Here is a 14,481-nt window from a genome sequence, read left to right as displayed (position 1 = left end):
ATTAAACTACAGCCAGTTGAAGGACAATTTCATTTTCAGTGGCACAATATATTGAATTAAATATTATACTTCTCTCTATATAGAGAGAAGCATATACCCATAGCATATACTATGCTTCTCTATTAGCTTACAATATATATCAAATAGTGAGTAATTTATTTGGAAAATCCTCTTTTTAGGAATGAGAAACATACTGCATATTCAGAAATGCCATTCTGCTAATATGAATAAGTTCTCTTTTCTACTGTGTTTGCTTATAATATTCTAGAGTAGAATATCAAATATAAATGAATGCTGAAAATATTTTTTTTTTTTTTAAAAGACTGTTATGTTAAGGTTATTATTGAAAGTCAAAAGCATGATTTATAAAAATGACATAGAAAATAAATTACCAGAGATGATAAGTTTTCACTTCTTTATGCTAAACTATTCATGTTTCTTTGTTTTATTTGCTCAGCTTAAATCTGTACATGAAACATTTTGATGCGTAGTACAGAATTTTCCTATAATCAGAAATGGCATCTCTTCAATGTTGTTATTCTTTTTGGAAAATAATTTAATAAAAACGCCATTTGCTACTAACATTTTAAGGAATTAAATTTGACAACAGCTTTCAAAGTCAGCATTTTTCCACAAAAGTACAGACTGAATCAACAACAAAATATATCTGATTGCAAACTGCTGGCATGATTAGGACAATATAGTGAAAATAAACTAACTATGGCTAGTACCAGAAAAATAAGTGTGTCATTTGGATGGCAATTTCCCAAATAATGCCACGTAGTCTGGTGCTGGTGTCCAATATGCGTTTATGAAGACAGAAAGCTCTCAAGTCAGACCAAATGCCGTCGTTGCCACATGGTCCATGTGGGGTTTTGGACAAGAAAGGAAGAACCAACCATGTAGCAGCACCTACACTTGGGCACCAGACTGGGCTAGAGAAGTGGTTGAGCTATGAAGTTAGGAAGTTTCACAGTCCCAGTTCTAGTAGCTGCTCAGATGGAAACTGTGATGCTGATCTGATCTTTAGACACTGGCTAACTAAAAGATTTTTATTAAAATTTATTTTATTGGGATACAGCTTCAGTAACCTTATAACAAACTGGATATCGGTATAGCCTTGCTTAAACCCTACTCACCACTGTTATAAATTTGATGAAAAAGAATGTATATTATGAATGAAGTTAATAGCATTTTGCTCCAATGAAATGAGAAAATTAGACCAGCTTGAAGGATGTCAGTAAGGAAAGAAAAGGGAGAAAATCTACAACAGACTATTTCTATATGGCTTGCATGAATACCTGAAAATTTTCAAAAGTTTCTGTCAACTCAGGAATGTTTTTATTTAAATTTACATTGTTTATTTTATACGCACAAGTTCAGAACAGAGATTTTTTTTTCAAAATGATACTAAACTAATTTATAGCTAATGTAAAAGCCAGTGACTGATGTGATTCTTCCATGATAAATGTTTTCTTTGATGTTTTCTATGTTTTTTAAGGTTTCATAAACTTACCTTAAAATCCCAGGAACACTAATGAATAGTAAGTTAGATGCTTCAGATCTGAGATCCCTGCAACTCTAAAGATTAAACGTCTTAATGCTAAATATTAGAAGTTCAAAATTTTAATTTTCTATAGTTTTTAAAAGTTTAGAAGCACCTCTAAGCTTGCCATTATTTTCTAAACTGTCTGCTTAGCTTGATCTACTTTGTGGCATAAGAAAACAAAACACCTCCACAGCTGAGACAATTAAAGGCTAGTAAATGTAGTAAGTAAAAGTAGTAAGTAAATGTAGTAAATAAATGTAGTAAATAAAAAAATCCAGAAGCACCCTGGAAGTGAAGAGCAAGTAAAAAGTATCTGCAGAAGCATGCACATACTGATATTGCTTGAAATTAAGCTAAGTATTACTTTAATAGTTTAAAAACATAGCAAGTCCTTTCTTTCAGTTCAAATTTATAGCAAATCCATCTTTTCCTTGGAATGCAAATTCTACTTTCCATGAGAATTGCTTTGTGATTCTACATATAATCTGTGAAAAGACATTTTCTTTGAAATCCACATTAATTGAAAATTAGTAAATCTGTTTCTTAAAGGAAGGATGTTTGAAATGCAATACTTAGTACTTTTCAAGCAAAAAACATTTCCTTAATTGTATATGATAATGCAGACCATGCAACATGCTTGAACAAAGTATGAGGTAGACCCACATCTTTAAAATTAAAACCACACAGAGACACACATGTTATTACTCCATACCTGTATAAATTTCTGTAAAAATAGACCAAATCAGGAGTTGAATACATTATTTAGGTGCATTTTTTTTCTTTTAAAATATACCGGTTTACAACTACTAAACAATGAAGATATGTCTGTATTCACATCTGTGGATTTTATGTTTCGACGTAAAAGGATGCTTCACTCTTTCTCAGAAAATAAAAGAACGCTACTGAGCAAAACAATTACACAGATTTATCTCCTACTGAGATGCTATGCAATGGGAATGTTTTTCATTCTTTTTATCTTATCTTAGTTTATTACATCAGAATCCAACTGAAATTACGAATATATGAGTAAAACTTTAAGAAAGCTGGTATCAAACTCATTTTTTTTACAGCCTAAGACCTGTGGATGTCATTTTCAGATATAGGAATGGCCAACTTCAGTTCAGGTGGCCAAACCCTTCAGTGTTTTGAGATCCTGATTTCATTTTCTTGAAATTTGAGAGATTGGCCAGACATTATTTATAGCAGCTGCTACCAGGGTTATTATTTTATTACTTTTCTTTGTGTATTCACAGATGACCCTACACCATAAATATGCCTGCCGTGTAGAAAAAATAAGCTGCAAACATTTGTTTTACTAGCCAAAGAAAAAAAGTCACATCTGGTAAACTTTTATTTGAGCAACAGCAATGTCCTCATAATTTGTAGGGCAGCCAGGGAAAATGTAACGATATTTTAAGTCTTAAAAAAATTGTAGTTTGCACATAATTCCTGGAAAATTAAGGACCAGATCCATACAGATTCTCTTTTGCAATGAATATACCTTGTATCATCTACATAACTGAAATCTCCTCCCTCCAACTAAGGCTCTTGTACACCATTCTCAGAGATTGACCAATGAAATTCAAATCCCTTATCTGCTGTAGAAGACTGAATTTACACATGCAGTATTCCCAGAGTAGTCATGACTGTAAAGGCTTAGAAAATTTTTCTTGTGGATCAAGATGTGTCCCAAGCTGCAAACTTAAAGCAGAGCTGAAACTACAACATATACCTCACTGAATTTGTATGGACAGAGTTCAGCAAACGGGGCTTTTAAAGATGCCTTTGTGTTCTTGGTGCTATTCTGGAAGGCTATGGATCTCCTACAGAGTTTGTCATATCTGCCAGACCCTTATGGATATCTTGCATACCCAAGACTGCCTAAATTGACACTAGAAATGGCTAGGCAAAAGACTTGTTCTCTGAATTGTTTCATTTTGGAAGCAGGAACACCTGAATTTATGTATCTAGATGGCAACTTTTCAAAACAATAAAAAAATGAGTAGAAATACCAGAAAAAAGTTCCAAAGAAGTTGTGCAGTGACTTCATGTATGAGCCAAGAGCAAGTCTCAGTTCATACTGATTCCCACTTAGGCACTGTATAGCTTTTTAAAACAACTTTTTTCTCTATTGCTTAGAGGCAATGCATATTTTCTAGGTAATATACCACAAATGTGGCCACTCTGCTTCTCTACCCACAAAAAGCTCCTATGTGATGCAAAGTGTGCTTCATAGTTCTCGGCACCAGTTTCCTTTTTCCCCTAAATAAAATTTTATTTGGCTGTTCAGTGTCAGAAGAACGGCAAAACCAGGTATAAACTGATGTTGAACAGGAGATTTTTTTTTTATGGTCTAACACAGAGATATGCTAGAAAGAGCCATAGGTCTTGCAAAACTGCCTTTTTGCTGGGTCTTGGCACAGGGAAGCCTGAAATTTGGCCTATGAGCACTGAAAAAGTAATTGCTCCATTATCCCCATTCTAGTTTTTTTGGCTTCATGAGCACTTACATTTCTTACTTATTATCTGTTTTGTAATTAGCTGTTCCCATAATAGAGTGTCCTGTGCTGAAAACTCCATTATTACTCTTGCTTTTCAACAGACTTAAGCATTCTTTTTCTGCTGAGTTGCCTTTCTCACTAGTTTACTTTCTTTTGCAACATGTTTAATGGCCAATTACCATTTTTGCTTTAATCTTAATTGGAACACATTTGGAGACATGTGTCATTAAGGCTGCAACAAATAAGTAGACATTTCCTCAGAACTGAATTTCAATTTTCCTCTACAATTACATATATTTGATTAAAAAGGTCGTACCTATCAGCAATATCTAGACCAAGCACATACAGTGCATTTTTTTAAATGAGTCATGCAATAATCTGGATCAAAGGATAAACTTCTTTGCACCATTGCTCCATTTATTAAAACCAAGTTAGTAAGCAGGTGTGGGTTTTTTTTAGTTTGCCCTTTTTTAAGGAAAAAAAAAACCCACGTCAACTCTTACAGGGCTATCACATATCAAATACACAATGTCTACCTGAAAGGGACATTTTCATGCTTTCTTCCTTACTGAGCTTTCTTTGGAAAGGGCAGAATACTGGCTCAGTCTATGTGTCACAGAAATGTTGGCAGTCAAAAGTAGTTTGGTTCATCTTTTCCTTAAATACCAGTGTAGAAAACGGGGAAAATTTGCAGGCTGGTGTGGAAATGCAATATCTGTTCTTAGCTTTTAATGCCAAATACAAATAAAGCAGCCTTGTAAGTCCTACTTTATTTTCCATAAAAATCAGCTGGTCTAAAAACTGTAGTGGGATCATTCTCCTTTTGCATGCTAAGAATGCTAAAAGCAGCATGCCTAAGACAGGGACAATCCCCCTTGGCTACACTCTCAACAAGGACTATGTCTAATAGTTATCACTAACTTTATTGATGTGGCTGTGTAGTACATAAAAATGTTGGCACTCCAAAGTGGTGAACAGTGAACTTGCATTTATTACTACAGAACCTGGCTGTTAGAAGAATATCTGAATATTCTGCAAGGTTCTTATAAAACACCAAACCCATCAATACATCTAAATATGGATGGAAAGGCTAATGATTCAGGTGAAGCACCTAGAAGTACCTTGAAAGTAGACATGTAACACTAGAACAACCCAGAAGTGTAAGAAATACTCATCCATTATGTAGTGGGCCAGTTTTACTAAGAAACAGTAAACCAGTGTTCATCAGTGGAGCATGTAAGCATGTCTTCTACCAAGATATCTTTGAACAACTGAATGAACTGCAGGCATTCCTCCCCTTCCCTTCATACAAAAAGCAAGTGCCAGATAAAATCTGTAAACTCATGCTCTTCTCCAGCTTTAAATTATAAGAAGACTTAAAACTAAGGAAACCAAATAAAACTGTAGCAATCCAAAAAGAGTTCTGATTTTGCTGGCACGGATTCAAGAATATAATGGATATTTTTCAGCCTTGTAACGAAATAAACAGCTTAAGATAAAAAATGTACTTTGTTAAATTCTAATGGAGAACAGCAAGGGACTGAAAAAATATGGGGTAATTTGAGGTTTGTAATTTTTTCTTTTTACTGAGCATAAAGGAATGTGGAGCCTTTCATTGAAAATTAAAGGGTGTATTGATTTCAAAATATGATCATTACCAACTTCTGCTTCCTATTATTCTCTGTAAATAAACTCTTCCAGGTCTCCATTTAACACGCTTCTACATGGAAGGAACAGCATGGATATAAATATAGGTAAAATATGGATATATATTTCATATATAGATAAAATATGACAATGGGGACTATAAAATTTACTAATTCTTGAATTGTGTGTGAATTTTTAATGGAACAAGACAGTATTTTCTGATAGAGACATAGGAGCTTTCATTCTACCTTTCGGGAAACTGTCAGGACCCCTAAATGAGAAACAGTCTCACAGTATGTTTCTCACACACTCTGCTCTCCTTTGAAGCACTTAATATCAATTCTGTAATAACTGTCATACTATTATAGAAAGGCTACAATTGTAGAATCAATACCCTAATACAAAAGTTATTATAATAACTCCCCAGCTAGGATACTATAATGGAATCAAGCTCATAAGAGGGCTGAGAGGCCTTCTTAACACTGTAATAGATAAATTACTGCCAAAGACCATCAGTGATAAGGTACTGGCCAGAACTGCAGCTGAATATACTTCTGAGCTGTTTGTCTCCTGTTGCTAATATTAAAATCTTTGATTTGTCCTGCACCCAAATCAAGTTTATCTATCTTCCTTCCTGCTCCCAGTTCCAACAGTTACTTTGTCAGTAGAGAACGCAACAGAAAACCAGATGATCCCTTTCTCTGTTTCTGAAGAACTTAACTTCAGAATGTCCTCTGATAAAAAATGTCCAATATACAGTGTTGTACCTCAGATACAATAGCAAATGAGCAGAAGAGGGAGATATTTCTAGAACAGTAGCATATTTGCAGGGACTAATACATTAGAACAAAGAAGCAGCAACTATACCAGATATGTACTTAGATTAAATCTTGTATGAAAAGAACATTATACTACAGTATGTGTGAGTGGCAGCATGGTAAATAGCATTTCATCATTTAAGTGTGAGGTGTAATAGCTGTCATAGTAATTTGTACTATACAGGGCAGTGACATAACACCAGTGAAAGCAGACAGAAACAGAGAACTGGACTGTCGTATTAGGGTAATTAGAACATATTCACAAGCACATATAGTATTTGTGGCATAGACAACTATTATGAATGGCAAAACCATATTATATAAATCCAGATGCTATTATTCTTTTCTCCATTTGGCCTTAGTTGCAAGATATGTTTTGTGAGGTTCAGTAACATCTAGGATTTCTGTGTGGGCTTACACAGGAATCTCTTCAGTAATAATATAATCTGGTATGGACCTTTCTTCCTTTAATCAAATCTTGAGCTTCCTCCAAACCAAGGTGAAAAGAGTTACGACATAAAAGTACATGGAATTTGAAATTCATTATTTTATACTTTATCAGGACTACAGGTAAAGTTCTATGATTTTGGAAAATAGAAATTCAATTCTTTCCTCCACAGGACAAGGAACTTGTCTGAAGATGGAAAGACTTCAGTTATCATATTTAGTTATTAGAACATTATTAGAAGTTGACAAGGATGGTATTTTGTGTCTTACAAGTTTCTTCAGTTTTCTTTCGAATTATGCATAGAGGGACTGCTTGTACCCTCAAGATGTTCAGCTGAACATTTGGGAAAAGTCACAGGTGGCAATTTCAGTGGCAATAATCCCAAAGAAATACTAGAATATACAGAAAAACAAGTGATCTACACTAGCTGTGGGTAAATCTTCTGTCAGGGGAACACTGGCAGAGAGGAATGCAATTAGCTCTGTCACTGTTAGGGTTACAGCAACACCATTAGAGGACCTACTTCTTGAGTGCTCTCCATGCATTGACTTTACCACGGAAATCAGACCTTCTAAATGAGGTTTGTGCCCACAGGAAAACTAAAACATCATTCACAAATCAGGCTTGTAGAGTTAATTTCCACAGCCTGGACTGTTGGACATTTCAAGAAAAATCCAGATATATCCTGCAGAGTCTCCTTGTCAAAATAAACAAATGAGAATAGTCAACAATATCGGGAAGAAATAAAGATAAATGCATGCAACCCAATTTCTATAGATAGAATCAATTTTAGCTTAATCTGACAGGCTACCTTTTTATATGAATGCACCCGAATGTCCAAATCATGCCCCGACTTCCTTAATTCTACACTCTATATAGGAGAGATCCGCTGCACACATCCTGATCAACTGGTATATTATGTTACTAACAGCAGCGCATACCCTTCCAGTCAGATTCTGTGACAGGAGAATCAAAAGATTAAAATGTATTATGGAAGTAAAACTTTAGATTGCTTTCCAAGTAAATGACAACATTCATAATAGTCATTTATGCCCTTCCACTGAGAATAGCAGAAGCAAGAAAATCTGTGAAAATATTTCAAAAAGAAAACAGATATTCTTGTATAAATCCTACCATTAATATAATGTATTTACTTCATTAATAAAGCAATTCTATAATTTGTAACAGGAATACAAAAAGGTATTAGTTATAGAAATATGTGTGTTTCCACACAATTAGAAAACACAGTTTAACTAGCCATTATGTTGGCTTACTGAGAATCTACTGAAGACTACATTTACAGGAGTTTAATACTAAATAAACAGATGGAGTGAGACTGAGGTAGAGTTTACATATGAAACTAATTATGCTTTTATTTATACCACCCTAAATCTAGGTAACATCCGTATGAATTTGATCTTGAAAGGTGCTGAAAAAAACCTGTAAAGAAGTAAACAATCTCAAAGAACCGTTTTTTTTCAACAAGAATCCTATAGATTCTAGACATCCTGTACCAAGCATATTATGTTTTTAGAGGAGCTCAGTTACCACTTATGAATCTTTGCAGCAGGGTTTAACTTTTCCATCAAGAGTGTTAGACACTGCTAGCTTCCTGAAGGGTAACTACAGAAATATTGACTTTCTGAAATTTTAATCATTTACTTAAATATCTAAATGAATACTAAAGGCCTCTGAAAATCTTTCTCCTTGTGAAACAAGTACTTAAGAGACCAGTATTTCTAACCATGTACTGAAAATGATTTCACATCTTTCTAAGCAGAGACAATTCTGATACTGCAGTACTCATTTACTTGTTATTATACTACATTTTATTTAGCTGAACATGAATTAAAATTAACAAAAATGATGAACTTAATTTTGACCATTAACTAAAATAATAAGAGCAAATATTTGAGCTCACTCTTTTCTCATGAATGATGAATTTAATGCAACCATCTTCCCTAAAGGGGAAAAGCCCTGCTGTCTCAACATACCAAGAAAATTGCTTTTTAATGATTATTCCAGAATCCTAAGTATGTATCATTATATTGAACTGCAGAAGGAAAAAATGTGTTTATGTTTAAATTATAAATCAACAAGTGCCTTTAATTGAGATTATCACTTGAACTAGATTTGCTTAAGAAACACCACACAATTTGTTATTTTAAATTACTGTAGCGGTGAGTGTTTAAAAGTACACCCCCAAAATTTCTGTGAAAAAGGTCATAATAAAGCTTGCATTTTAAGTGTATTATTTCCTTTAAAAGCATCAACAGAAATAATCGCACAAAATTTATGGATTCCAAGATAACTATAAATTGTTTTCTGATAATGAAAAAACAATTTAGAGACTGCCATGACCAATCAAATTAGGGAGGAAAATGTGTAGAAAAGCAACCAATCCTTGCGAAGGCAGCTTAATGCTTCTCATTTTGTAAATAATCTTATTGTGTTAACAAACTGATTTTAAATTATCCATTTTGATTAATAAATAAAAATTCCTAATAGATGTATAAACAAAGTTTACTCCACATTACTTGCAGCCTAAGGCATAATTGACTGGTCACTTTAAAAGCTTTGCCTGGGAAAATGAAGGACTAATAATGCTGTAGGAAGAGTGAAATGAGTTCAGACAATTGACAGAAATGCTTTCTAAAGTTAATTATGTTTGCTTTCCCCTCTCCCTTGGTGTTTATTACCTTTAAACGGAGCCACACATTGGCAGAAATAATTACCAGGTTGGTCAATGCAGGTGGCTCCATTCTTGCAGGGAAATGAAGCACACTCATCTATATCTGTTTCACATCTTGCACCTTCGAAAAGAGGAAAGATTTGAACATTCAGTGAGACAATCAGGTGCCAATTTCTAACTCATTTGCACCACAAGAATCTTAAGCAACTTGTGAGGAGAAACTAATATAAATCAGCCAAATAAAGAGACACACTTACTAATGTCAGCATCCATTTAATTCTTATCACCACAAATACATAGCAATTTATTTCTGAGTTGCTAAATGGTAACTAATCTTCCCTGTGTGTGGAAGCTTTGAAGGCCTTTTTAAATGCAGGCTAATTTATCTTGTGCTCTTTAGTTTACAGATGGAGTCAGTGTTCCAGTTTGTTGGAATGCAAATGAAACAGCAGACCAGGGCAGATAAAGAGAAATGAGAAGGAAATACAAGCAAATTAGTCAATGATGTCTTAATGGATGCTTTGTGGACTACCTCCCTGTGAAAAACAAGGTTTACTATGAATACAACTCACCAGTAAAGCCGGGTAGACAGCTGCATTCATAGCCACCAATAAGGTCTGCACATGATGCATTATGAAGACATGGAGAAGAGTAACATTCATTTATATTTGCTTCACAAGTTGTGCCTATAAATATACAATCAGGCAAAGGGAAGAGAAGTTACAGCATAGCACATATAGTTAAATACCAGCTTTTATTTTAACTGGAGATAGCTCACATGCTGGAATCTATTTGACATCCTTTTTATATTCAAATTTAGTTGTCTATGACAGTATGTTGATATTTTTAATGTTTAACCTATTCACTAGTTTTCCTAAAAGAGTAAAAGTACGGTCATTGAATAGATTCCTAAGGCTTCAAGCAGACAATTTTCTTACTACATGAATATAGAAGAACAGAAAACAAATTACATTAAACATGATAGACTGCACTGCACTCACATGAGAGAAAATATTGCTTGTGTTCATGATAAGGCAACAGAGGTACTCCCAGAAAATGGAAAAAAAGGTCCAATGTATACATGAACACAATGTATTCCAGTCAAGGCTATAGATAACCAGCACATAGCCATTTAAAGAATAAAACACTCAATTGTTAATATTTCTAGGTTAACTTAATTTTTTTTATCATTTGAAGAATAAATGAAAAATTACATCAATTGTGCAGTTTGGGAAGTTCAAAGAATCTTAAGTGAAAATGCAAGTGATAGCTGTTCTGAATATAGCTAGCAATAGAAATGTAATATTTTGCCCTGTGACATTTGAATTATGGGTTGTTTTGTATTTCAATGACTAAAAATCCACGATGTTTAAAATATGATGCACTAAAAATAAAGCAATTTAAATTCTTGATCTGAGCTGAAAGCAAAGAATAGCTGCAGATATTAATGCATGCACTTACCAAAGTGATTACATTTTTCATATAAATTGTATAAATATGCCAAGAACAACACCTTTGCCACAGTTTTTTTCTCTGATTCTATTGTATTAAATCTGCCAGCAGTTTAAAAAGCTTACAGAAAATAGTATCTCCTATTTGCAAAATTTCACTGATCCTCCCACTGATCCATTTTCAACAGCTAAGCCACCAGCCAGCAGAAAACATCTAGTCCTATGCTGTCATAAAAACAAATTAGATAACTTCAGTCAAGATGCACTTATGCTGAATTTACATATTTATAACCTCCGATGACACTAAAATAAGTATACATGCATCTCATCCAATATGTTAAAAAATTGGTGTAACATTCAAAATAGATTTACAAAGTTATAGTTCTATGATTTTGTAATACCTTGAAATCCATCTTGACAGACACAACTGAAGGCATTCAGATGATCAACACAAGTAGCTCCATTGTGACACGGGTCACTAAGACACTCATCCACCTCAGTCTCACAGTTATTACCTGGAAATGAGTGAAGGATTCATTTCATTAGGAACATACTGGTGGTGAGACACCAGCAACAACAAAATGAAATAACTGAGGTTAGGTACAGAGAACTTTTAGCAATGAGCCCTGAATTGTCTTTGGGGAATTCATTTCTTGTTGACTAAAGGCAAAAGTGAATTGAATATATGATATATAATATTTAACAAAGATCTGATGGGAATTTTATAGATTAATTTATAGAGGAAATAAAAAAATTGCATTTTTTCATATCTTACAAGCAATAAAGGTTTGAGTTTCCCTGAAGAAACATTAAAGTTTAAATATGGTTTCTAATACCAAATATTAAAATACCACAGTCTTTTTCTATAATGTTGGGGGTTTTTTTCTTTCTTTATTTTTTTTTTTTTATGAAGATCTCTATGGGAAATATTGGGAAAGCTTTGTATTATAGCTAAATATTTTAAATCTTTTTTGAAACTAACAGAAAGTTAGATACTGCCATATATTTTTAAATATGCAGATATGCAGAAATAAAAAAAAATAGATGCTGATTTGTACTTGAAAATGATGCACCTAATTTTTTTTCTGGCCTTCAAGGTAGAACAAAGCCCAGAAAGTATTTATTTGCATTTTGCATATGAATTATCCAAACAGATGATGGATTCAAATTTATTATTACTTATGCCTAAAAAGTAGTTGAAAAGTTCCTGATTGTTTCAGAGGCATTTTGAGGACTTCATTTGGACACAGAAAACATAACTTAAAATTATTAATCTATTATTATGTAGATATAAGAATTTAAAGAAACATTTCAATAAAATAAGACCTCATCAAGAATTAGCAATAATAACATCAATTTTACTTTTGTATTTTGATAATAAACCAACTGTAGAAACAAGACATAGCATTTCGCTATATTACAGACACAAATACTACAGCTATTAAATTACAGATCCATCATCTAAATGGATGCCCACATAAGGACATAGAGCAACAATTTTAAGAGGCATGGAGTCTACTCAAGATCTGAATTCCTCTGGTTGTCTGTGTCTTCCACAACTACTGAGAAAGATTCTAGAATAATCCTATTCCTGCTTTAGGAGCCCCATCAAAGTCCCTGCAGCTGGACAGGATGAATCTGGGCTGTAGAGCTGATCTGCCACTCAGGGAATTCCTATCGCACTTGATTATTTCATCCTACAGGTGATCAAAAAGTCAAAAAGATCTGAATCTGTTTTTTGGTTTTGTTTGGTTTTGTTTTTTTTTTTTTTTTACACTGTACTGTGGAATTACCATGACAGTATGCTGACATAACCAAACTGATTTTAATTACTAATTTTAATCTAGTCAGACTCTGTACTAATGACAATGACCTGGCAAGGTAAGCTTAAGCATGAGTAGTTAAACCTGCCCAGGATCTTGGACGTGTATTTGGCAGTTGAGGCCCTTGTTACTGCAGCCTTACTCTTACAGGAAACATAAAGCAGATAAATTAAGACCAGCCTGCATATGGCTGGGAGTTGCAATCACATCAGTGTAAAACAGACACCCTTTCTAAAATAGTATAAAGTAAGAGTTATTGGAGTGGAAATAGTCTCTTGTAGTCAGTATTTTTTACAGCTGAATACTCTTACACAGCCAAGTATTTTTGTGTGCCAGGAAATAAAAGTTGCTTCTTCCTGAATCAGAGGCACACTGCTAAATTATATGTATTGCTACTTTTAGATAACCTTCTTTTCTGTGGTTTAGGACTGACTTAAACAATACTCCTTTGAACCCACCTATAAAACCAGGCGCACAGAAACAAAGATAGCCACCCGCTATGTCCTTACAGATGCTGGAGGCTCCACATGGTTGTGACAGGCAGGTAGCAACAGCTGCTTCGCAAAACTGACCAGTAAAACCTGATGAAAAATAGAGTAACAGAAGACATAAAAACTTCATTATCACATTTAGTTTGAGAAAAGAGACGAGTAAAAGACCGATTTTGCTAAGTACTTTTATGTTCCTTACTTACATTTCAAAATAATATTTGAAAGTTTCAGTTTCATATACAAAGCAGTTCTAAATGGAATAAAAGAACTATACGAGAAAGCCATACTTGCAATAATAATACAAACCATTCAAGCTACAATGGGTCTTCAAGAGAATTTGATAGAATGCCAAATTCTTCAAGTGGTTTTATGCAGATATTCCCATTTTTATTAAAACATCAGTAAGTACACTGTTGCTGAAAGCCTTCTCATTTTTAGTGTGGTGTTGTGTACCCCACACTAAGAAAATATCCTATGTTTCCAACCCAAAATAGAAAATTGGCCCAATACATTCTGTAATAAAGCAGATATTACAAAATCTAACAGATTTGGCAACTTATTGATTGAAAATTCTAAGATAAACTATGAATCTGCACTTTACAGTTAAGTTATATTGGTCACGGTATTCTAGTTTCTGAAGCCACCATCCAGCAATAAAATCACATGGTTCACTGGTAACACCACCTTTATTTTAGAACATACACAATAAACAGTTGCAAGTAAATATTCTTTGTTTCATTAAAACCCAGTCATTTTGAAATCCAATAGCTATTTTTTTTAATAAATTGATACAAAGCAATTAAAAAATCACTCATTGTGTTTGGAGCAAGGTTTCAAGTGCTGAATATAAATGCCAGGTTTCCAACTTGAGACATTTTGTTGTGACTTTTGTCATAAAAAATCCATCAAAGCATAAGAAATATAGTTTTCTGTTCTCCTATTAACAAAACACTTCAAAAGTTTCTAAAGATTTTTAGATTCTTGCAAAAATAATGTTCCAGAAAAGATCAAAAGAGACTGAACCAATTTTTTATAATTTAACAATTACAGCATGAAAAGCT

General features: G+C 33.6%; 1 protein-coding gene across 1 annotated transcript in view; it reads right to left on the bottom strand.

The window, feature by feature from the left end:
* Nucleotides 1-14,481, bottom strand: part of EYS (eyes shut homolog) — a 797,046-nt gene that overhangs the window by 546,230 nt on the left and 236,335 nt on the right. Inside the window, exons 14-17 of the mRNA XM_030490420.1 lie at nucleotides 13,388-13,510; nucleotides 11,508-11,621; nucleotides 10,228-10,341; nucleotides 9,663-9,776 (exon numbers count right to left, since the gene is read on the bottom strand). Of these exons, the coding sequence (XP_030346280.1) occupies nucleotides 9,663-9,776; nucleotides 10,228-10,341; nucleotides 11,508-11,621; nucleotides 13,388-13,510 (465 nt within the window). The remainder of the gene's footprint in view (nucleotides 1-9,662; nucleotides 9,777-10,227; nucleotides 10,342-11,507; nucleotides 11,622-13,387; nucleotides 13,511-14,481) is intronic.

Source organism: Strigops habroptila, chromosome 6, assembly GCF_004027225.2.
Source record: "Strigops habroptila isolate Jane chromosome 6, bStrHab1.2.pri, whole genome shotgun sequence".
Classification (NCBI taxonomy): domain Eukaryota; kingdom Metazoa; phylum Chordata; class Aves; order Psittaciformes; family Psittacidae; genus Strigops; species Strigops habroptila.
Note: the sequence above shows the minus strand (reverse complement) of the source record. Positions and strands in the feature narration are given on the sequence as shown.